Consider the following 25,339-nt stretch of genomic DNA (forward strand, 5'->3'; position numbering starts at 1 on the left):
CTAATTTTAAATACTGCTACCAGTAATGTCACCCCAGTGAGTGGTTTTGGTTTCAATTTTAATCAGAGATTATGATATCGCAATTGTACATGTAAAATCGCGGATTACAGGGTTACTTTAAAGTAAAAGAAAACCCTAAAGTAGGCTAATAATTGCCAGTATCACACCTTACCACGCAATGATAATGTTGAAATTTTTTTTTTTTTTGGGGGGGGGGGGGTCATTATGTTGGCCTATGATTAAAAATGTCACACCTCCTCCACCGCATATGCTTATATTCAAGTTGAGTAAGAACCAAAAAAAATTAAAAAAAATGCTCACTAGACGCAGTATACTGATGTATTTGTAGAAAATAAGATACTGTGTAAACAAAAAAACAAACGTTAAAATATAACGTCCTAGCGAACAATTTAAAAGAGAGAATACAAAAATACACTGGCTGTCTTCATTTATGTTTAAATTTAGTGGCAGAGATTAATACTTGTTTATTTTATTTTATTTTTTTTAATAATTTACAAACAATGTGATCTCATTTGCTAGAAGCAGCGCTGGAATGTGTTCGCTGCGGAGCGTGCGGGACGGGGAGGAATGCCTTGACCACGCCCCCTCCTCCCGGCCGTCCAATCAGAAAGGATAGACAGTTTCAAGGCACCCGCGGAGTCCCAACCGTAGAAAAACAAAACCTCGGATAACAACAAAACTCATATTTTACATTTAACTACGCGGTGGAATCGGGTTTTCAACATTGAAACCTGCTCTAGGTGCCAATTCTCGGTGTTTTTCGTCGCTCTTTGAGGCCTTTCGGGCGATGTTGTTTATCTGTAGTAAGGGGGGGCTTGAAACCGCCCTCCCTTGCCCCATTTCCTCGGTTGTTTTCCTTCCCTCGCCTGGATTCTCCATGTTGTTGGTGCAAAAGTGAGGACTTAGCTGCGACGGGAGAGGGGGGCTGCTCGGCGATATTACCAGTAATAGTAGCGGTAAACCCGAGACGACGGAGCGGACAGAGACTCAAATAGCCTCCCAAAAAACATATCCAAGTGCCTTGCCCCCTCCCCAGGCGGACCTCCGAGAGAAGAAGAAGAAGAAGAAGAAGAAGAAGAAGGAGAAGCGGCGGGGGGAATAAAGAAACCCAGGAACAAGACAAATCCCACTCTCATCGAGGATCGTAACTGAGGCGGATGACAAGTTACCTCGGTGAATAATTGAGTCGACTTGTCAATAAAACCCAATGAGGGATGCCCATCAGTGCTCGGGGACAGGATTTGAGGATTTTGAGGGCTCCGTGATTGTCAGATGGAAAGTTCTGTTATCACCCAAGTGCAGAAAGAAGACGTTCAAGTGTCACCGAAAACAGGTGAGACGGGCCCGGGTTATATACGCTTTTAAAATCTAATCAACATCCGCCTCGCGTGGCTCGGTATTATTTGATTATTTCTGAATAATGATCGGTGTGTTGAGAAAAGCCTGTAGTGCGCCCATTTGACAGTTGAGCTCTGCGGACTCTGGTTGAGCGCGGTCTGAGGCGCATTGCCTTAAAAAAAAAAAAAAAAAAATCTGTAATATTTAGATCTAACTCCTACAAAATAAAAAGTGAGAGTTTTTAAAAAAAAAAAAAAAAAAATCACACATAGCTTCTTTGCTAATGATTCTTCCACAGGAGCTGCAACCGTAGTTGTTTTTCTTCAGTGATCACCTGCAGATCATAAAGAGCATATGACTCTTAAAAAAAAAAAAAAAAAAAAAATTATAAGATTGAATAACATCTGATACTAATCTGATATCAGAGGACATTATTATGTAGCTCACTCTTGCTTTACCACAGCTGAGTTATTCATGTTGTATTGGATATAAGCTCAAGTATAAGTTCACAGTCTCCATTACGCACTGGGTTTGCCATCCAGAGCTTAGCTATTGTTGATCCTGTTTTTGTCTCTCTCTCTCTCTCCCTCTCTCTCTCTTTTATGCTGTGGGTGCTCTTATTGTGCAAATCTGTGTCGCTTCTTAACATGTGGTGTTGCGATTATCACTGAGTTTTTTTCCTCAGTGGTGTGCTGCTGGTGATCACGGCCAGCTCTCCAAACCTAGCAGCAGCAGCCACTGTATTTATGTCTATCAGGTTCCAGCTTGTTTGGCACCATCCCATTTCCTACTACTACCAGGTACAGCGTGAGGGACCTCGTCTGTCACCACAGGCAGCATTATATAGTAAACCAGGCTTTTTTTTTTTTGTTCATTTATCAAACTACAGTGTGGTGTTTTTGTTTATATTATGGTCACAGATCAGTGCAAGTCAGTGGCATTAAGGAAGAAAAAAAAAAAAAATGTTTGATTTTATTTAATACTGGACAAACAAACTGCACAGTTTCTACATTAAATCGTGGTGATGTATTAAAGACAAATAGGTGTAAAAGGGTCCAGAGTGGCCGAGGATTAACAGTGGGGCTGTATAGAAATACCAGGTGCCGCGGTATTGACAGCGGAATGCACAAACACACCCCTCTGCACACGCCCATTGTAGCGCCGTTTCAAAGATTTCGTTGTTTGCACGCTTTCCTTGGCCCTGAAAGAGGCTTTGCTCATTGATTCTGGTTCACCTCTTGATCGTTAATATAGTGCATATTGCATGACTGTGGTGCGGTTATTGTGTTGAGAAAATTATTCACAATGCCTTTAATATATATATATATATATTTTTTTTTTTTGCCTTGCATGTTTTGTTGGATTGAGTGGGTTTCAGTGATATATTGCATTGTGGCTTCGTCAGCGTGTCACTGGTAAATGTCTGTAGGATTAATCTGCTGTTATTTTTTCCACCCTCTTACATGCAGGGGAGTTTTAATGTATGTGTTATGTCATACATGGCCAATACTGCCTTCCTGTGGGAAATCAATAGGCTGACTTGTGCTGACTGGCACTCAAGATTCACATCCATGGGTTATATATCATGTGGATTGTATTGAACAGCTATCTTTAATATTTTCATAAAAATGGTGTTGGACTAATGAAGGGCCATCAAATCAAGCTCCAGTGTCCTTTGTCTCTTAAAGATGGAGTTGTGTAACATGGTCACTGGTGTGTCTGCATCATGTCTTCAGAGCATTCAGAGGGTCAGCTGTAGTTTATGGAAAAACACATGTAAATCTCTGAGAAAACAGTTGGCTGGCAAGCTTCGGGTTGTTTACCATCAGTTCATCTTTCTAGTAGGAGCTGAGTGTGTTTACGAACTGGGATGGCACTGTATTGATGGGTATAAAATCAAGCAAGTCCTCACATGAAACACACCAGAAGGGACTTGCAAGAATTTCTTTTTGCCCCCTTTTCTTTCACTGAGCCTTGTATGTGGCTAGGACACCCATCGTTACAGTGACTGATCAAAGACCTGCACAGAGCACTGAGGTGTGACTGTTTGTCCGGCTCACTGACTGACTGCCCGTCTGGCTGTTCTGGCTGTTCTGGCTGTTCTGGCTAGCTTCAGGCAGCTCTGGAAGGTCTTGGAGTTTAAAATGGTTGGAATGTTTTCTGTCTGTGTTTTCTGTTGAAGGTACTGCTGAAAAGTGTGGGTTTTCCCGCCCTCTGTGATTATATAACATGTACCAGCCATTTCCAGCAGCAGCAGCAGCAGCGGCAGCAACAGCAGCAGAGGCAGGCGCATTAAAAACAGATTTCATGTGTGGGGCTATGCCATCCGTGTAGACAGATGGATGACAGGAAGCTCATTCTATACGTTATAAGCAGCTCATACTTAATTACTCTGATTTTCTTTTATGAATTAGTATTTGTGATTGTTTTTTGATATATTTTTAATTTCTTTATTGTTTATGTCAAGATTTGTTTTGTGTGTGGAAAAAAAGAAGATTAGCTGACGTGAGTTGTGGCGTGTAACTCAAAGCCCCACTTAGCATTTCCATGTTGACCTCATACAGTTTTACTCATGAAAGTCTCTCTTTCTCTTTGCTAAACAGGCCAGGTGAGCCGGTCTGCCCTAAAACAGCCTCGGAGTTGTAACATCTTCAAAGCGCTCTTCTGTTGCTTCCAAGCTCAGGATGGCCCTAAACCACCACCACCACTACCACCACCTTCCCAGCAGGCCTTGCTGGATTCACAGGAAAATGGGACGGTTGTCAAGGTAACACTACTCTTATTCTAGCAATATTTCACACCACCGAAAACAATTTGAAGACCTCAGCTCAGTCCTCCCTTTATTTTTGTTTATTTAAGATTTTACTTCCTTGTCGCGCCCACACATACGCTGCTTGCCATAAAAGAGGAGGTGTATGAATAGGTTGGACATCTGTGCGAATACACTTAACACGCTGTTGTAAAAATGTGCTTATTATTGTCTTCCAGCATTATTTTTTTTTCTTTATTGCTGCGCACTAAAACCACTACTGCACCTGCTCGGAACATCTTGAAAGCTAAACCGCAACTGTCTGCGGATATGGAATCACTTTGATGTTCACACTTGATCCTCCAAGGAAGATAAGAACGACACAGCGACTGTCAGTCCTTTAGGCAGATGGCGAGAGTGAGCAGAGAATGGTGTATAGTGTGCCTCGTAATTGCTGAGGTGGAGAAAAAAAATAAAGCCTTGAGCGCCTGCTGCACACGACTGGCCACGCTGGTGAACGCTGTCAGCCTGATTAGAGCTTCAGTAGCATGTAAGGGGCGTTTTAATGAGATGCCATGTTTGTTCACATTGAGGAGTGTCCTCCAGCATCAGGAGCAAACAGGAAGCAGCATCTGTAGGGCCTGGTTATTGTCTGGCAGGCTCCCACTGAAATGAAACTGAATTAAACTTTGGCGCCGATGGGGTTATGTTGCATCTGGCTTATTGTTTAGTTGGTGAAAGAAGATTGCAGTTGCTCATGGATGGCATTTTTCTCAATCTTAATTTTCCTTCCTTAATGGATAAGTGATTTCTGTTATGTAACATATTAATAATTAATTTCAGTTCGACTGCTCATAAGGAGCGTAGAAACAAAATTAACAGAGGGGGGAAAAACTGGATATCTGAAAATTAGATTATATCAACGTAATTTGTTCTCCCTGTAGGTGAATGCCTGTAGAGTTTAATAAGCTGCTATTGGAAGTATAATGAAAGACATAAATTTGCTTATCATAAAGATATACAACATAGAAGCTTTTGCAGTAAATAATTAAGCCTACTCCTTCAGCCATCATCACATACATGCCCTTCTAACTCAATCTAATTTCCCAGAGGTAAAATCAAATAGCCAATCTTTGACTTTCATATGAATCACTGTGCTTTTGGGACTAATCATACTCCACAGCCATAAATATAGCACTGACAAGACAAATGATAGGTGTTATTAAAAAAGAAAAAAAAAATCTTGGTGTGTCTCCTCAGCAATCTGAACCCAGCCTCCTGCCTGAGGTGAAGGCCCAGGACCAAGGGAAGATATGCGTGGTCATAGACCTGGATGAGACTCTGGTGCACAGCTCATTCAAGGTACCACAGCTATGACTCACTAAATCATCAGATACACTTATTTTTGTAACAGCAAGTAAATGACAATATGTTTATTTAGCTATAGCTATAGATATATATATATATATATATATATACACACACATAGTGCAGCCTGTGTCAGCCTGGTTCTGCTTTGATCATTTGTTAATCTGTGTCAGAGTTTCTTCACACACATCAAGTGAATTACATTCTGTTTGCTGTGTACTGTGATTTACAGCAGCGTTGAGGGGTCTGGTTCTAAGTGTTCAGTGTTCAGTTGTTATGTAATGCCATGTGAATGTACACAGCGTGGCTCATGTGAATGAGCATGCCAACTATCTCGCTCTGTGTTCTCCCTCCAGCCTATTAGTAATGCAGACTTCATCGTGCCTGTGGAGATAGAGGGGACCACACACCAGGTAAACTACTGCGTGTGTGAGTGTTGTATTTGCTGTAGAGGGGAGGGAGTTGTGTTTGTGTATGTATGTTGATGTGTTTGCAGTGGTTGCTGAGCTGAAAAGGGATGGGTCTTGTAACTGATCAGCCAGGTCTTTCAATGACGGGTGCACGGAGCCCTCTACTGGCCAGATGTTGGGTAGAAAAAGGATACAGTAGAACAAGTAGAAGTGGATGCATCGGCAAGAAAATTAGTCATTTCAGCCCAGTTCATCTAAAATTCCATTAATAAGTGATACAGTATATATTACTGTCTCTGTGAAGAATATGTTGAAAAATGCTTAACCAGCAACGTGTACTGGACCATTTGTTCAACTCTGGTGTAGAGCCTCTCACTTTTGGACATGTGGAAATGTAATTAACTCAGAAATGTGAGTCCTGGGACCCCATGTGCCGGTAAGGAATCCTCTGTGGGCCTCTGCCTGGTTCAAGTAATCCAGGATAGGCTGGTTAACACTGGCACGGCCTATTCTTGATTACTTGTTTCAGGAACTGGCTATTAGCAGCTAACGGATGGGAAAAAAAAGTTTAAATGCAAGGAAATTAAATTAAATGACATTTAAATAGCCCTGTCGGTTGAACTGTTTATTGACGGTCTCTTTGTTTTACAGGTGTATGTACTGAAGAGGCCGTATGTGGATGAGTTCCTGCAAAGAATGGGAGAGTTATTTGAATGTGTGCTGTTTACAGCCAGTCTCGCTAAGGTACATCAGATACTGAAATAGATACTGAAATAAGATCTTCATATTTTATTCAGCACGAAGTGTCTTTTGTCTGATATTTAATGTCTGATCTATCAGATGTTGTTCTGCTTTCTCTTGCCTTTTAGTTTCTTCTTTTACTGTGAGAGAGGCTGTTTAACACACTGTTAGTAACCTCGGCAGACACCTTCTTCACGTTTGATTACAACCGTAGTTTGTTTCTGTGCTTGGTTGCAACAGCTCTTCATAAGTTTAGACTTAGTTATATCGTAATTGATTTTGAAGTGGAGGCTTACATTTACACAGCTAACTGAAACTGATTGGCAAAGCTATGTTAGTTTGCTAACATATGACACTTTTAGAGTAAAGATATATCTGACCAAACACTGAATAAAAATGCTATTCAACAATGATGGAAGATTTTAAATTAAATATAACACAACATACCTCGTATTACCAAACATTATGCTAATTATGTCAGACTAAATGACTAAATAGCGCAACTTATGTTAGCATAATCATATATTTCCCACTCATTCTGAACTGCATGATTACTACTGAACACTAACACACATATTTCTCATCCATACTGCATAGAAATGAAACGCAGTAAATGCTGCTAAAACTGTTATTTTGCGTAGTTATGTTACAGCTTGTGATCCTACAGTGATTTCCTTAAGTTTCAGTGGTGCAACCCAGTTTGGTAAATCATATGTTTTAGGTGCTAAAATGTATATTTACTAAGATCTTAGGTAAGACTTTTACAGTTAGGAATGGATTTATGAATAGCTGGTGCAACCTGTTCCAGATGAGCAGATTTTGGATGTGTGGTGTTGTAACTAGCTATTTAGAGTAAATATCCACCATATGTAGAAAATGCTTCACTAGCCCAGCCTTACACATCCCTGCTCTTCCCTCACCTACTCCATACATCTCCCCCTGGCCTCCATCAGTATGCAGACCCTGTGACGGACCTGCTGGATCAGTGTGGTGTTTTCCGGGCTCGGTTATTCCGGGAATCTTGTGTATTCCATCAGGGCTGCTATGTCAAAGACTTGAGCCGCCTGGGCCGAGATCTCCACAAAACCCTCATCCTGGATAACTCTCCTGCCTCCTACATCTTCCACCCTAACAATGCTGTGAGTTTTCACTGTGTTCAGTTCACTGTGATGAACTTCCATGTATCGACTTATGGAGGTCTGGAAAACTTCAGGCACAAAAGTTGGTTTAAAAGAAATAGATTTGCTCCAGACCTCCAGCCTAATGGGATGGAGATCTGGTAATGTGAGATTAGCTCGTAAAAAATGATGAATCACATAATTGAAACAAATTCAAGTATTTTATAGAGTTTTAATAGTTGGCAAATTGATAAAATTAGCAGACTCGGCCCTTGATGTTTGGAGAGGCAACATTTCTTAGTGCCAAAAATATTAAAATCTCATTTTGGAAGTGTATTCTTAATTTCATCCTCATTAGGGATGCAACGAACTAACTCAAACGAATTATTTTCAATATCTATTTATCTGCAGATTATTTTCTCAATGAATCATTTCATCTTTAAAATGGCACAAAATAGTGAAATATAGCCATTATAATTTCCCAGAGCCCAAAGTGATGAAATGTGTCTCTTTGTCCGACCAACACTGCAAAACCCAAAGCAAATCCTCACATTTGAGATACTGGAACTGGATCATTTTTAGCATTTTTGCTTGAAAAATGACTATTAAACTATTATCATGATAGTTGCTGATTAATTTTCTGCCAATTGACTAATTGTTTCAGTACAGATCCTGGTTTTTAGGAATGTATTCTGCACACACAAGTCACATTAAAGGCTGGTTAAAACTGTGCACCTCTTTGGTTAGATTTATATAAATTCATACACTGCTTTGTTCTATGTCTGTGTTTTTAGTTGTTGTTTTTTTTAATCGAAGGCCAACAGTGACCATTTGTTTTCTTCAGGTTCCTGTGGTGTCTTGGTTTGATGATGTGGAAGATGCTGAGCTGCTCAACCTTCTGCCTGTCTTTGAAGAACTTAGTCAAGCTGATAACGTTTACACCAGGCTGGACCAGCTTCGTGGACATTAATCTCTCAAGGGACCTGCTCAGCCCCTGTTAGAGCTCCAGCTTGAAACCTCTTCAGCTACAATAGAATCGTATATTGAGAATAGAATGCTAGAGTTTCCAGATGTTGTTCTCCTAGCCTCTGCACAAAATCCTCTGTTTAGAAAAGTGTATTAGCATGGGGTTAAGGAAATTCCAAGCTTGGAAAACACAATGTCTTTGGCGCAATCGAAACTATAGATCGGAATCTGAGGCCTTTTCTCTGAACCTCAGTGCTGACAATATTGACAACCACTATTTGAAAGTAATATGAGACAGACGGGAAACAACAACCAAAGCAGTCCCATCACTATCACTCCAGTTAGTATGAATATTAAAATGGTTCTTTTGCCAAAGCAGAAGCCTGCCTGCCCTGACTTGACTTTTGGACATTGTGTTTTTTTATTATTGTGCCTTTAAGGAACAACAAAAAAACATCAGCCCTTTTTTTAAATTTCCACCAGATTTTATACATTTATTGATTTCTTTTTATAGGTTGTTTTATAAGGAAATCTATTTTTAAATGGTGAACATGGTTCTTCTATGCAACCCAGTTCTGTAATTACATGGACAGTACCTCTTGAGTAGACAGTCAATAATTGCATTCAGCAGATGTAAACATAACTGTAGCCTTATTTACCTGTAAATGAGCAGCAAAACAAAAGTGTATTTTAGTTACTTGTATTGTAACCATAAAACATGCAAATATACATCATTAGTGGTCAGACTGATATGATACTTTTGGTTATATGTTAAGTAAACAGGGCGAAATCTGGTCTTTGATGGATCCGTTGAAAGCAGACACACTGGAATATGTTGGCACATAGGACCATAAACGCCACAGTTTTCAGTCAAGGTTTAATAATAGTTCATTTGTTCATATGTTTTTTCTTTTATTACTATATGACAAACAACTTGCACTTGTTTTATATTGACAGTGCTGAAAGTAAAAACTGTGCCTTTGAAATTCGGACAGAGAATGGTGTTCTGCCTGAACAGAGATTTGTAGGCCTACACACTCTGATGTGTCATGCTGAGCGTGAGAAAACACTGTCAAGAGCAAGTGTAATGCCATGTGGCTGTGGTACTTGCAGTGCAACACTTGAAAATATCAAATTTGATTTTTTTTTTTTTACATGTATGAGTGTTTTTTCTGTATTTATTGGCCAAAAACCTGTATTGTCCAGTATTTCTTAATGCTTAACATTTTGTATTGTAGTCCATTTGCCAACTTTGAGGCTGGCCTTGCGTTTGACTGTTTTATCTGTGCCTAAATAACAAACATTTTGCTGTCGAAGTTCATGGATAATTCAAAAACTTAAGCAGTTAAATCAAATAGATGTAAATCCAAGATTCAATCATGCAAGAACACATTTTTTTCATTTGAAAATTCATTACAACATATATTTTGTGGGGTTATGTTTCCTGGGTAATATGGTTTTTCTATGATGTTTAATGCCTGATGCAATTATTGCCTGCATGTTGACTAGTAAAATATGACAATGAAAATTTACCAGTTGTGATGACCAAAAGTACTTGTTTAGACAGTCACAATTTGTCTTTGTGTATCAGAATAAATCAAAAACTCATTTTGTCTACCTGATTTGACCAAAACTCTAAAAGACAAGGTGCTACCAATTTTTATTTTAAAATAAAAATTGGTTATATTTTACTGTTTTGTATGTGTAATTTGTACCGTGTGTCACAAGCAAACCCCTTTCATCAATGGTCCGATAAAACTGGTTTTGCTGTATGTCCTCTTATACAACAATTAATTATCTAATTAAATAATTTTCTTTTACACAATCAAGCCCTACTCACATTTTAGGTTTACAACATTTTAGTAAAAAATGTAAAAGAAAAAAACATTTTTTTTATTTAGGAGTATGCCTAGCATTGCAGTACTTGCGCAAAGCTTGACACTTAAGCATATCCAAACTTTGACCGCTAAAAATACATTTTACACACATTTTTTAACAATCAGTGGTGAAATGTCCCAAAGTACATTTACTGAAATACTGTACTTTGAAGTACATGAGTACTTCCATTTTATTTCATAGCTACCCAACTGTTTATAAAGTTCTTTAACACAATAATTATCATATATTATATTATTACATACGTAATTAAATATGACAAGGGCAATTCGGTACAATGATGACTTTTATTGTTGATACATGTCATTGCAAATGCTTTAGTACTAAACTAATATTTTATAAGAATATAAGATATAGAATATAAGACTTTTACTTGTTATGGGTTATGTTTACATTGCAGTATTCCATTTCAAGTAAAAGGCCTGCATTAAAAAAGCTTATATATGTAAAATTACAGCATTGTCAACAAAATGTACTAGTATCAATAGAAAAAGTACTCATTCAGCAGAAAAATGGCTGATATGATGGTTGCTGTATTACACACATACGTTAATGATGCACTTTGAGTAAGCTCTTTACAGATTTCACATCTCTACATAGTGTTGATCTGTAAACCCCCAATCTCATGAAAACACTTCTGAATATAATTACATACATAAAAACAAGTGGGAAAAGGGAGTACTCAATGAGTTTTACTTCAAATGTTTTGTTTTTCTAAATGCTCTAAAAAGTTTCTGTAGATTGAAACAAAACAGATGTTGCTGCACAAGAATTATGCTCAGATTTTTTTTCACTTTTATCAAATAAAATAAGACATATGGAGTCAATTAAAGACCAAAATGACTTGAAGGAGATTTACATTGTCAAATAAAAAGTTTCCAAATAAAAAGTAGTGGAGTAAGTAGAAAGCAGAATGAAATTGAAACACTCAAGTAAAGTACAAATGCCTCAAAAGCTAGTTACTTTCCATCAATGAAATTTGCATCATCCCTGCATTTATTTCTGTTTCATCAGAAACGTATCACGGTTGTTATTGCGTCTTTGAAACGTATGTTCCTTTCCAACTGAAACTTAGAAACCTGCGTGTTTGCTGAAACACTTGATGGTGCAGCTAAATTTATAAGTCGGCCATTTTAGGTGTACCGGGGACATTATTCGGTGACACCAGGAAGTACATTTGCATATAAACCATAGATTGTATATAAAACGACAGGTAATGGTTTCCTATACAGAATAACAAATGTGGTTTTAAGGCAAAGTAATTATGAAACAGGCGGTGTTTTATTTAAGCTCATTAGTAACGTGGAGAATCACCGTATTTTCGATTTCACCTTAGGGAACAGGGACTTTCCAATACACTGAAGTTAGCTTCAGATTCGCGTCTTCAGCTTCGAGAATAACATGAATGTTTTTGATCCACGTAATGTTGTGAAATTATGTAATTCACATCCTAGTTAAAAATTAATAACTGTGGAAAAAAGCAATCTCTTTTTATCATCTGGACAACAATGCACTAGGTTTAGCTTTTAAAAAAAGAAAAAAGATTTGCACTTGTCAAACCTGGACAAACAAGTAGGCCTCAATAACTTTAAAGCACACTATTCAAATTTGTAAAACCATTGTCCTATTATTGAACACACAAACCACACCATCAGACAAAACTAACAAGACTTGTCAAATGTGAGCCACAGTAACCCAGAGAAGCTAAACACACTTTTCAGATTTTACTTGTGAAAACACAAAACAGCTAGCTAAAGAGCTAACAACTGTTTGAGTTGTAAAAAAAAAAAAATTAAAAACAAACAAACGAACAAAAAAAACGAATCTGAAGCCAACTTCCGTGTCGTCATTTTCTGGGCGTTTCCATGGTGACGTCAGCAGGTCGTTGTGAACTGACTGACACGTACGGTTTTATTAACAAAAAATAAATAAAGAAGTCAGAGTCAAACAGCTCGGAGCAGTGGAGAGGCAAGGGGTTTGTAAACGATTTTAACGTATTGTGCTTATGCCCTCGGTGCATCGTATTAATAGTGACTAACGTTATCTGCCGAAAAAAGAGCCAGACGTCGAATTGTGTTGACAGTCGAGAGGACTTTAGCTAGCAAGGCCGCTAGTTATTTAAGGCTAACTGGCGAGCAACGTTAGCCATTAGTATGATAGTTTGATGCATCAAACAGTCTTTGGCTCTCCGACTGTGGCTCGATTAGTTGGCCCTGTTTCCAATAATAGGTTTATTTGTGAATTAAAAGAACATGGTTTGATTTTGCTGCCAGCTAACAGTTAAAACGCCTAAAACGAAACGATAGCTTGTAATCAAGAAGCTTGTTAGCTTGTCTAACACGATTATGTGCTAGTTAACTCAACGCCTGACATTTAGATAACCTGTTGTGTAACTTCGCTAATGTTTCCACCCTCATCTAACTAAACTACACACGTTAAGTCGCAACATAAAGCGTATCATTCGTGGTGGAAGCAGTATTCAGACTATTTATTTCGCTTATGTAAATGTTAGCATCTTTTATAAACTGATCATGTATTTTATATGTCAAATCTCAGCTACCTACCTACCTACAGCTGTTACGTAAATGTAGTCGTGTAAAAAGATAATGGCTAGTGTCTTCTGAAATGTCGAAGTATAAAGTAGTATAGTATACGAAGTTTAAAGTTGTATAAGATGGACATTCTCATCTTAAATAAATGTAGTGTTTCCGCAATACCAAGACACCTATTTAAATTCTTCCATTCTAGATGCTACTTAAGTGTAAGTACAGAAATAATATCAACAAAATAAAATAAAGAATTGCTCATTATGTAGCAAGACCCCTATGATATTGGATCGTTGATGTGCAATATGTACTGTTGCGTAGTTAAATCTGTCGCAGAGGATTATATTGTATAAACTGATCATGTGTTTTGTTTGTAAAAGTTTAATTTGAAAAGTAGCTTTAGCTGAAAAATATGTTGGGAACATGTTGTAGATTAAAGCATGCAGTATTTCCCTGTGAAATGTTGAGTAGAAACACACAGTAGTAATAAAATGGACATACAAGTAAAGAACCTCAATTGTGTTAGTAAATGTAGTTGTTTTCCACTACTGCTCGTTAATAAATCATCTCTGAACACAGATATAGCTGTAGAATTTAATTTAATTCTGTCTGTTAAAGTGGAGTTGAAGTGTAATCATGTGCATTCCTGTTCAGCAGAGACATTAGCTGAACAAAAATCTCTTCAGATCTCACTTCCTGGTGCCACCATGAATGTGTTCGACCGCAACATCAACTTTGATGCTCTCTTCAAGTTCTCCCAAATGTACGTAAGCATGCATTAGACTGCTATCTGATGTATGTCAGTCCTTATCTTATCGTTCTTTATCTGCTTTAACTCAGGTTTTCATCTCTAATGCATTGTTCACTTTGTCTGCAGATCTCACTCAACTCAGGTGCACTTGAAGAATGTGTACTCCAGCCTGGCAGTTTGTATGTTCGTGGCTGCAGCTGGCTCCTATGTCCATGTTGTTACACGCCTCTTTCAGGTAACTCTAACAAGATACAACAGAGTGTTGATGCAAGGACACATAATATATATATGTATGAGCATATACTATATTGTCTTGTTGCACCAATGTATGTTAATGGGATGTAGTAAAAGCCATCATAATGTGATACACAAACGGTTCCCTTACAGAAAGTACATACTTTACCTTACCTAACATAATTTGCATGTTAAGTTTAGTTACAGAGTTACAGAGTTATCACGTCAGAAAAATTATGCAATACTGGGAACTTAATAGATCATTTAAAGTTGAAGCCCAGCTGTATTCAAGTCCAAGTTTGTTCAGCATAGTTAGGTTTTGAATCACAATGACTGTAAGATGTTAAGATAAGACTGAACTTCATTCACCCCGAAGAATTTTTCTGTTTAATCTTATCTTCTGACCCTGATGCTTCAGCAATATTCAAACTGTTACTGCTTTTTTTTTTTACTCCTTTTAAAAAGGAAATGAGAACAATTCTGAAATTGGGAAGTATCTTTGAAACTGTTAAATAATTCAGTGGTCAAGGTTGGGTTTTAGCATTATTCAACACAACAAATGTTTAGTATCTTAGCCACAATGTTGCTGCCTTTATGTTTACCTTGTGCTCTTGTTCTCAGGGCGGTGTTCTGTCTGTGCTCGGCTCCCTGGGGATGATGTTCTGGCTGGCCATGACACCACACAACTCTGAGACAGAGAAGAAGAGACTGGCTATCCTCGCAGGATTTGCCTTCCTCACAGGTAAACTGATGACTTTGTGGCTAGAGTTGTCATGATTATTCAATTAATCAATCACTCCTTTGACATAATTTTGAAAAGCACTTAATTGTTTAATAATTTAAGTAACTTTTAAATGGAAAATGCCACAATAATTGCTGTGTTTCGTCCCTCAAATAGGAAGATTTCCTCTTTTCTCAGTTTTATATAAGTGTACCGTCTATCTTTAAGTTTTGGGCTTTTTGGCCATAGTCCAGTGACACAACCTCAAATATCTGTGAGTGAGCCGTGATTTCAAAATGAACAACAGTTTTCATTTTCAGACAAACCTTAGGTACTTTCCATTGAAGACAATCACCAATGGTCCCCTGCGTCGCTCTTTGTGTCTACTCTGTTCAGTCAGTGGCAGAGCATCAGTATGTTAGGCGGTTGGAGGCTTTGCGCTGTTGTGAGAGAGAAAATAAGAAAGATACTCTGTTGCTTCTAACTTTCTGTAGGTAGGTAGGTAGGTAGGTAGGTAGGCAGGCAGGTTGGTAGGTAGGTAGGTAGGTTGGTTACTATATTTGTACACATACACAGATTGAGAAAGTTAGAAGCGACAGTCCAGTTGTTTTGATTTAGTCTTGATGATTGTTGGTCAGACAAAACAGACGTTTGAAGATATCATCTTGGGCTTTAGGAAACTGGGATTGATATTATCATCTTACATTTTTTAGACAAAACAATGAATCGGTTAATCAGCAGATTAATCAATTTTAGTTTAAGGTCATCATGTAAGAGTCTAAAAGCAGTGTTTGCCTTTCTTCCTCCCTGTTCAGGTGTTGGCCTTGGCCCCACACTGGACTTTGTCATCGCTGTGAATCCGAGGTATGCGAAAGTTTACTCAGTACACATAATTATCTAACAGCTGAATATAAAGGAAACATAACAATCTTTAAACAGTGTGATCTTGAAACTAAACAACAAATGTGAATAGTGTAATGTGATGAGTACAGCCACCTGACTGTTTTCTGACTTTGTTTCTCCTCAGCATCATTGTGACGGCTTTCATGGGAACCTCTGCGATTTTCATTTGCTTCACTCTCAGCGCCCTCTATGCCAAGCGAAGGAGCTACCTGTTTCTTGGAGGTAAAGGCAGTTTTTCATTGTGACCCATGACTGTAACAATCATCCTCTAATTCTATATCCTGTAAATTAAACCCATTTTTTGCCCATCAGAGAAATGCCATTTTGCATTAGCTTATCAATCTAATTTTACAGCATTATGTTGAATTTCTTCTCCTCCAGAAAAACATAGTGCATTTTAATGTATTAAGTTATTTTTCTCCTCAGGCACACTGATGTCTGGCCTTTCCCTTCTATTCCTGATGTCTGTGATGAACATGTTCTTTGGATCTCTGATGCTGTTTAAGGTACTTCCCTTAATATCCCTCACTAAAAGTTTGATCACCTGTGTGTCACATTGCGGTGTAAATTATATGTTTTTTTTGTATGTCTTTATCTCTTCTGACAGGCACACATGTACCTCGGGCTGTTCATCATGTGCGGCTTTGTACTGTTTGACACCCAGCTCATCATTGAGAAAGCAGAGAACGGCGACAAGGACTATGTCTGGTGAGGATTTATCCACCTGGGCCCTTATTTATTTGCTCATAACCAAATACCATGCAAATACATGATCCCATAGTGAGGTGTGGAACTGAGCATCAGTTCCTACAAAAGACTCATTCAAATACATTGTTCTTTTTCAAAAGGGTTACATAACTTCAACCCTAAGATGACAATTGGTAAACTTTTACAGCCTTTATTGGAGTGATACTGAATGATGTATGGTAGTGTTTTTTTCTTTGAAAGAATACATAAAGATTATGAAACAAATTTGATATAATTTTTTTTTATTTGAAGGCACTGTGTGGACCTGTTCCTCGATTTCATCACCATCTTCAGGAAACTGATGGTCATCCTTGCCTTGAACGATAAGGTACTAAGCGTAATGCATAATTCTTCTTTTTTTAAAAGTTAAAGTCTAGTCATATTCTATATTTTTTTATTGTCAACAAATCCCATGAAAGGAGGAAAGTAAGTATCCAAAGCTGGATACATCTCCTTCTCTACTCCTCTGCCACAGAGCTGCACTGTTTTCCAAAAACTATTGACAAGACGAGGTTAAAACATAATATATGGCTGCACTGCGCATGGTTAAAAATGCAAAACTCAGGATGTAGTTGAAAACAGTTGTGGAACCACAGTAAACAACTATTTTTATTGTAGAGGTGGAGTAGTCCCCAGATGACGCAATATGCCAATTAGCATATTCATGATATCATCTTTCTGTATTTGCATTCTGCTGTCAGCTGGTTTCAGCCTTTTATCTGTTTGCTTCTCTCCTTCTCTCTGAACCCAAACACAGTATTTTAATTTTCTAATTTACATGTTTTTCTGTTTCTGTTGTCAGACAACCGAACAAGTATGAAATAATGACTGAAACATGGCCCATTAAAACTACATATTAACCAGCAGTCACTTCCAAAACCATTTCCAAGTTGCTGCCCTTCTGCTGCTAAAATCCTGAATTTGTAACGGCAACATTGTCTGATTTTCTAACGTTGTCAAAATCACAAGTTAAAGATAATGGCTATGCTGAGATTTCAGCTATATTGACTTGTAAATGATGCAATAATAGAAATTGGTGCCAAATCATTTTGAAAGAGCAATGGCCAGTGGGAAAAGTCCAGCACAAGGCTGGTCAACCAATTGTTTAACCTTATCACTCAGCCAGTCACACAGTCAGTCATGGACATTTGCATTTGTCAGACTGGCCTCTCTTGCTGTCCAACCAAAAACCCATCAGTGGGCCTAACTTTTGCACTGGTTGACATGTTCCTTCTTTATGATGAAGAGGGACAGTGTGGTCTACTTTGAGTCAATCCCACATTCACCCAGCTGCTGCCCCAAATACTCACTTCCACAACAGATGTTTATAAATCCATTGCTGAAAATAGTTCCCAACAAATGCAGTGTGTACTGCTGTTTAAGTAAGGTTTGCTAAAAAGTAGTGTCCAGCTGTATTAGGAAGTTATTGAGGCTTTAAAAAAAAAAAAGAAACTGTATTGGTTGACATATTTTTAAAGATTAACATCTTCAGCAGGAAGAGATGGGCTTTGGGCTGAGAGCCACAGACGGGCTGGGGGAGTTGGAAAGTATTGAGAGACAAACTACTGCATTGTTGGTTTTTGTATTTTCATGGGATTTGTTGACAACAACAAATGTACAGAATATTGCTACACCTATCTTTTAATGCCTCTCACCATGTTATTTTTTCTCTCAACAATACTACAGAGTAAATATGGTTGTTTCAGCCAAATCACAAAAAAAAACACATTTTCTTATTTAGCCCTAGTAGAATGACATAACAATTTCAAAGCAAATAACATTTGGATAAGTCAATAGAAAGATATCTTTTCAGAAACACTGCTCTGTTTGTTTAAAATGTGATGTGTCACTGAATTGTGCAGAAAAAAAAAAACAGAGTTTAATTTTTCTCCTTTGTATTCAGTGATGGAAAGTTATATAGTTCATTTACTCAAGTATTGTACTCAAGTACAATTCTGAGGTAGTGTACCTTATTTATACTATATCTGTATTTGATATATATATATATATATATATATATATATATATATATATATAGTTATTAGTTATTAGATGATTTATCATAAAAAAAACATATAGTAAGTTTGTGCATTGTATTTCATGAAACAACAGCATCTTGTGGCTCCTTGTCGTGTTTGAGTTGTTAGCAGTTCCAACAAAGATGTTTACTCTCTAATGTTGTCAAACGGTTTCATTTAATGAATGTTGAGCACTAACAAGGTAAAAGTGTCACAAAAAGCAAATTGTAGAGAAAATTTCTTTGGGAGAATTTCTTTTTTCTTCTTTCCTCTCCCGTTAAGATTCCGTTCATCATCTCATAACCCCTCAGATTTATCTTGTGACCCTTTGGATGGGCCTGACACCTAGATTGGAAACCATTTGAAAAAACGGACTAATTGTATAATAATAAGTAATAAAACTACCTCAGTAAAATGCTGTTTACACACTGATGCATCAGTATTAACATTATACTAATGTTATATATAATGATATATCGGTCAGAACAAGTTCTGATCTCTTTGGTATTTTCAGTACATTTTGCTGATATTTGAGTATTTTTACCTTAGTAATACTAATTAGTAATGGAGTATTTTCACATTGATGTATTGATACTTTTACTCAAGTAAAGGATTTTTTCCCACCACTGACTTTTGGAGTGATGACATAGCTTTCAGAGTGGACATCTAAAAATTGTCAGCACATACTGTTTAACTAAATCTGTCTGCATGGCTCGATACCATCAGAGTAAAGTGATACGAACTTTAAACTGCTATGAGTGATATGGTCTGTGTGTTTTTAATTGTGATCGTGATTTTTTTTTTTTTTTTCAGGAGAAGAAGAAGGAAAAGAAGTAAAGAACGTTTGAGAAGCTGGAAAACAACAATCTGTCAGAAAAGGCACAATTTGCAGCGCACTTGGTGCTTTTTACTTTCTGTCTTCATTTCTTGAATTAACTCCTATGTGGTCTTATATTATTGAAATTCCTTTGATTTATTTTTCAAACTTACAACCAGGGTTGAATGTAAGTTTATGGTACACTAACGCTAGTCCAATCTTGGCTGTGAATGGAAAATAGACTAAAGCTGCAGTGATCAGTCTTGGCCTGTAGATGGAAGCGTTGCTTTATGAAGGCTTAGCAGGTGAGCAGCACTTAATGACGATTTTTATATTACTGTTATTTAGTGCCATGAATTAATTACATAATAGGCTCCTTTTAGTGGGTCGTGAGCTTCTGAGAATGATCGTTGTTTCATTTGAAGTTATGTAAAATTTTTCGTTGATTTGCTTATTTATAGGTTTCCTCTGTACTCTTCTTTAGTGGAGTGTCACAAGATTTGATGTCCCATGATTCTGACAACAGTTCCCTCTTTCGAAAATTTCCTACTTAATTGTTTGGGTTTTTTTTTTTTTTTTTTTTGACAAATTTTGTTTTGTGAAAAATTTGAGTAAGAATGATGAAACCTGGTAATGCTGACAAACTATGACAGCCTGTCAGACTCATGATTTACAGTAACTCCTTCAAATGGACTCTCAGCCACTTGGTGGTCTGGATTTTGGATTTTGGCTGGTGGAGGAATCGGTGCCATCTGTCCATATTTTCAACTTGAAGCAAAAATGGGCAAGTTCACACCACTCCTTGTAAATTTCTCCAAATATCTGTTGTCTAGAAATTAGTTTGCCAAATGATGTGACGTTAACCTTACAATTTGACATTGGTATGTTTTTTTTTTTGTTTTTTTTGAAAGTGTATACTGTGAAGAATTTATTTTATTGATGTAAAATTGAAACTAATAATTTGATACATTTGCTCAAATAAATGTGTTGAACGTATTGAAAGAAAGTATCGTGCGTCTCTGCATAATTTATTCATGTTTACTTATGTAAACAGTGGTAGTGGAAGTCGAGTCCTTAAGTAGAACTAGTAATACCTTTTTTAAAATGCTCAATTACAAGTAACTTGTGAGTATAAAATGTTTGGAGATGCCACAATTAGATTAATTGATTAGTCAATCGTCAGAAATGGAAACTATTTTGATGATGCATCATTCAGCCGTTTTTCAAACGTCACATCTCAAATGTGCAGATTGACTGCTTTTCTTCGTCACATCACTGTAAATTTAATATTTTTAAGCTTTGATCTGACAAAAGCATTTTGTTAGATTTCATAAGCTAAATGGCAAATTGAAAACATAATTGTTCTATTGTTAGCTGCAGCCTTAAAAATCTAAGTAAAAGCACTTTAGTGATATTAATTGCAAAATGTGCTCAAGAGCATCAAAAGAAAAAATACCAAACCCTGTTAGTGTCATACTATTATTTGATGATTATTACTAATGTATTAATATGTAATTCACATGCTAATGTCGTAGTTTTCAATTTTCTTTACATGTAGTGAAGCAGAAAATAGAAATACTCATTATACTCAGTACATTAAAGTTTGCACTTGAGTAAATGTACTTTCCATAGCTGCCTGTAGATTATGCTGTATTGATCCTGTAAAAATGACGGAGAACTAAATCAAAACATTTTAATTAGAAAGTTGAAAAACGGCAGTAGGTACATAGGACCTCTATTTGCTAGGGAACAAACAGCAACAGAGATGTTGAAGTACAAGATATGAACATAATCTACTAAGCGAGGAGACCGCAATTTTCACAGAAAGATTACAAAAAAAAAGATGAATGCAAATGATGTACATTTAAAATAAATAAATAATAGAAATACATATTCATTGAATAGTGTAGCCATTTCTCTTATCTATGTTATTATTGCTGGTATATATTACCTTTAAATGTATTATGATTTAAAACAGACATATTCTGACAACCTTCCTTGGTCGCAAAACGATATCAACATGATCAATAAAATCGTTTATACATTTAAAATTGTGATGCATGAGTTTAGCAATTAAGAATCACAGACATGAACATTCAATTTTTTTTAAGGAGCTCCATGTTTTTTTTCCCCCCAATACATTATGTGATGAAATGATGTCAAGAACAGAACTGATACAGTACAGTATGTCAGCTATTGAACTGGTCAGCGCTTCATCGCTTTCTTGATGTACAACAAAGATCCGTCTACCAGGATGAGAAAAACAAAAAGACAAGTAGCTGAACAACTACCATGAGTGACGACGTCTTGTGCTAATCATTAGCTTGGCCATGCGTTTTGTAGTCCTGTATACATGAGTTAAAGAGAAGTGTCCACAGTCAAGTCTGACTGTGAAAAAGTGAACAACCTATATTACTTGTGGGTGGCTTTTGGCTTCATGTTTATTGGAAATCCTGAGGAGAAGTCTATCGATCCAACTTTCCAGTTGCAACAGAAAAACAGCTGATGAGACATCACCAGATTAATCTTTGCGGACATCAACAGGGCACAGTTTCTTTTCCTCAAAGGCGGCGGCGGGTCAGCAGCATCACAGTACAGCAAGCAACCGGGAGATGTGTTCAGAGCGGGGCTGGGTCTTATTGTCTGTGGACTAGATGAATATTTGTCTCTCCAGTCCTCTCTGTCCTCCCCCATCCTTGGCTGGATCATCCTTGGCTACCGCAAGATGACAGACTGTCGTACAGAGAATCGCTGAGAGACTCGGGAGTCTCCAGGACCTGAGGGCGGCTCGGGGAGAGAGCTTCCTCCGGCCGCTCCCTGAGCAGCTCCAGCCCGGCCTCCCGGCTCATCTCAGGGACGCTGGGAGTGCGGGTCTTTCCCCTGCGGCTCATTCCTGACTGGGAAGGGACGGGCAGGCTGCCTGGGTCAACCACCCGGCTGGAAGAGGGGCCGCCTGCCTTCATGCTCTGGGAGGACGCAGAGGGGTAGGAAACAATTTAGGTCGTGTGTTTCATCTTATGTAACGCCTTCAGGTGCAAAAAGACACAAAAGTAGGTTACAGAAATCATCCAACTGTGATTCTTTTAATATTCAGCTGATTAATAATTTCTAAAGGAAGAATGTGGTTCTGTGTTTTTTACATTATGTAAGATGTGAGTGCAGATTTAAAAATGTATCTCTACTTTACTGCTTGTGTAAGTATTTTCAGTCTGTTAGTGACCCAGATAATTCCTTTTCACATGCTCCTGCCCAGCAATTTTTTTTAAGTAAAGACAAAGGATCCGTAAAACTCATTAATTTGGTTAGAAAAAAGGTTTTAAGTTAAGTAATGCTTTATTTTACAGGTTGCATATTTCCAGGTAATTTACCTGAAAACATTTCTCAGAATTTTCTAGAAATTAGTTGATTTTTTGCTGTAAATTACAAAGATATGTCTGAGAAAAGACAGGTAGGTACCAATTACAAGGGAAAGTGTTTGTTGCTTGTTTTATTTAAGGTCTGAAGAAAAAACAAGGAAGCTATGTGTTGGTAATTAAAAATAGTTCATAAACAGAACTAAATTTTCGCTGGTAAGGTAGAAAATGTGTCAAACGGAGTCACTTTATTTTACAGGTTTGGTCTGTGGTAAAAATATGTTCATAATTATACCTGCTGAGTCTGTTCAATTTTATAGCATGGATTGTGTTTTATTTGTTCATGATCATTGCATTCCAATGCAGCTAAAAACAACGACAGATGAGGATGCATTCAACCAATTGTGTGTCAATTAAATTAATATTTACAGATTACCAAGTGGAACAACTTCTCCAAGTTACAAAACCTTTTTACAACTTTAAGTTCATCTTAAGCTACAGAATAGACTCATTATAATTATCTTTAATTGAAATAGATGAAGCTTGAATCTCACTGAAAGTAAAACAAGCTGCCATCCCTACCCCTCTGAACGGTGATCCAAAGGATACCGCCTCCTCCTCTTCCTCCTCCACTGCCAGGTACACCTCTGCAGGTCCTGCTGGAGTCTTCAGGTTGGGGAAGGTCCAAGTCTTGGAGCGAGGAGAAAACATGTTTGCTCCATGGGCCTCTTTGTCTGTAGATGGAGAGATTAAAGATAAATTTACATCTATTTTCCCCACAGAGGGATTTTCTTGTTTGGGTTATAACTTTTGACTATGACTATTCATGGACTCCTGCATCACTTTGGTCCCACACTGAAATATTCCAACATTAAATGGATAGATTATCATTAAACTTTATGTTGATATCTGTGGTTTTCACTGAAAGATTTAACTATTGGATGGATTAACAGACAATTTGGTTCAGACATTCATTCATTTTAAGATTTTAAGACTTTTATAAATCAAATTAAATAAATCAAAGTCTTTTTTAACCTTTTAAGGCCTTTTATTTTTGAGGAAACTGAATTCAAACCTGCAGATACCCTGTCTCTTTAAAGTTTTAAAGTACTAGACCTAAGTGACAGCGTTGTGAACGACCTGATCTCTTCAAGCTGTAATTACGTGTAAGTGGGACAGTTTGTTGGCACCTTCGCGGATTACGCCGGCTGAGCTTCTTCCCTCCAGCATGGAGCCGTACTGAATGGTGGGAATCAGCTGTTTGTGTGGTACGTAGCACTCCTCCTGCGATGTCAGCTCTCTGTCCAGGGTGCGGGCCCGTCGCCCAGCCCTTCCTGGGGAACCAGAAGAGTGGTGCTCGGCCCCGGCCCTCGTCTTGGAGAGACCCCGTCCTGCTGCACCGCTGCTACAGTCGGGCAGGGGGAATGTTCCAATGCCGCTGTCCAAGGTGTACGTGGAAGCACCTGAACCTGCAGAGGAAATACAGAGGAGAGAGATTCAGTGACTGACTAATGTGGGAACACATGAATGAATGAATGAATGAAATACTCACATATTTTAAGAAACAAACAAATCAAAAAGACACAAAGCAATTGTGTCATTTAAGTAATTCTCCACTATATATCAAGGCCGCAGGTTTGCATAAGGACGGTAGGAATATGTTCCTACAAATATTTTGGGAGGACAGAATTGTCCCTACCAACCACCTATATGTTTGGAGTCACGTCATATTAGATCATTCGAATGTGCCCTCCAAGAGGCTACGTATCCAAGACAACCGATTTAGGCATGCTACCATTTGACTGACTGAAAGGGCGGAGGCTATCTGAAGGCTTACGTCATGTGAGAATAACACAGTGGTACCTAACGTCACCAGAAAAATGTAAACTGATGTTATTTAACCATGTTAGGTAGCATGAACTGGCAAGCTAACCCTGACTTCTGTGTTCTGTAGGCTAGCAGTCAGGATGCAAGAAGGAGTAAACATAAAATGGTGGATATTTCACTGTATGGTTTAAATTTTGTCTAAAAATTCCATGAAAATGTCAACATGAAAACAACGCCTTTTTTTTTTTACCTTACAATTCTATGATGTTTTTGTGCCTTACTGTACGATGATATAGTGACGGAGCGACACGGTGATACAGTGGTTAGAACTGTCACCTAACTGTGAGAAGGTTCTAGGTTTGAACCCCGGGCCCTGGACGACTCTGTGTGGGGTTCGCATGTTCTCCCTGTGCCTTCGTTGTTTCTCTCTGAGTACTCCTTTATGCCTTACTATGCTATGACTTTTATATGCCTTGCTATACTATGTTTTTTGACATTTTTATGCCATACAATACTATGAGGTTTTTTGACATTTTTACGACATACTATACTATGACTATTATTCCTTACTATACTATGACTTCCTTTTACATTTTTATGCCTTACTATGAGGTTTTTTGACATTTTTATACCTTATTATGCTATGACTTTTTTATGCCTTACTATATTTTGGTCTATTTTGGACATGCTATGGAATATCTGTGCTCTGCTTAAACTGTGAACTCACTTAACTTAGGCCTTAAAACATTACTATTTGCTGTAGCTTACCAATAAACTACATGTGTAGCATTCTATCAGTGTTTAAGTACTCATCT

At 37.7% G+C, this 25,339-nt stretch overlaps 3 protein-coding genes across 6 annotated transcripts in view; 2 read left to right on the plus strand and 1 right to left on the minus strand.

The window, feature by feature from the left end:
• The first annotated feature begins 523 nt into the window (after positions 1-523).
• On the plus strand, positions 524-10,402 carry ctdsp2 (CTD (carboxy-terminal domain, RNA polymerase II, polypeptide A) small phosphatase 2). The gene is made up of 7 exons (XM_056384306.1): positions 524-1,354; positions 3,963-4,126; positions 5,369-5,470; positions 5,833-5,889; positions 6,538-6,630; positions 7,581-7,766; positions 8,590-10,402. The coding sequence occupies exons 1-7, from the start codon at positions 1,294-1,296 to the stop codon at positions 8,713-8,715; spliced, it is 789 nt and encodes a 262-aa protein (XP_056240281.1). The 5' UTR covers positions 524-1,293; the 3' UTR covers positions 8,716-10,402.
• Positions 10,403-12,429: 2,027 nt separating this feature from the next.
• tegt (testis enhanced gene transcript (BAX inhibitor 1)) lies at positions 12,430-20,340 on the plus strand. 2 transcript variants are annotated; one of them, XM_056384308.1, is made up of 10 exons: positions 12,430-12,582; positions 13,811-13,916; positions 14,031-14,139; positions 14,760-14,880; positions 15,675-15,723; positions 15,887-15,984; positions 16,189-16,268; positions 16,370-16,470; positions 16,762-16,837; positions 19,341-20,340. In XM_056384308.1, exons 2-10 carry the CDS (start codon positions 13,861-13,863, stop codon positions 19,362-19,364), a joined length of 714 nt encoding a protein of 237 aa, XP_056240283.1. In that variant the 5' UTR covers positions 12,430-12,582; positions 13,811-13,860; the 3' UTR covers positions 19,365-20,340. The 2 variants fall into 2 exon arrangements, with proteins under 2 accessions (XP_056240283.1, XP_056240282.1); XM_056384307.1 differs by having other exon boundaries at positions 12,446-12,582; positions 13,808-13,916.
• nckap5l (NCK-associated protein 5-like) overlaps positions 19,899-25,339 on the minus strand; it is a 59,712-nt gene continuing 54,271 nt past the window's right edge. For 2 of the 3 annotated variants that reach the window (XM_056384301.1, XM_056384303.1), the window contains exons 11-13: positions 23,888-24,166; positions 23,280-23,431; positions 19,899-22,310 (exon numbers count right to left, since the gene is read on the minus strand). In XM_056384301.1, coding sequence (XP_056240276.1) covers positions 22,050-22,310; positions 23,280-23,431; positions 23,888-24,166 — 692 coding nt within the window. In that variant the 3' untranslated portion in view covers positions 19,899-22,049. Of the gene's footprint in view, positions 22,371-23,279; positions 23,432-23,887; positions 24,167-25,339 lie in introns of all 3 variants that reach the window. The other variant, XM_056384304.1, reaches the window with a different exon arrangement.

This window comes from Seriola aureovittata, chromosome 9 (genome assembly GCF_021018895.1).
Source record: "Seriola aureovittata isolate HTS-2021-v1 ecotype China chromosome 9, ASM2101889v1, whole genome shotgun sequence".
NCBI lineage: Eukaryota > Metazoa > Chordata > Actinopteri > Carangiformes > Carangidae > Seriola > Seriola aureovittata.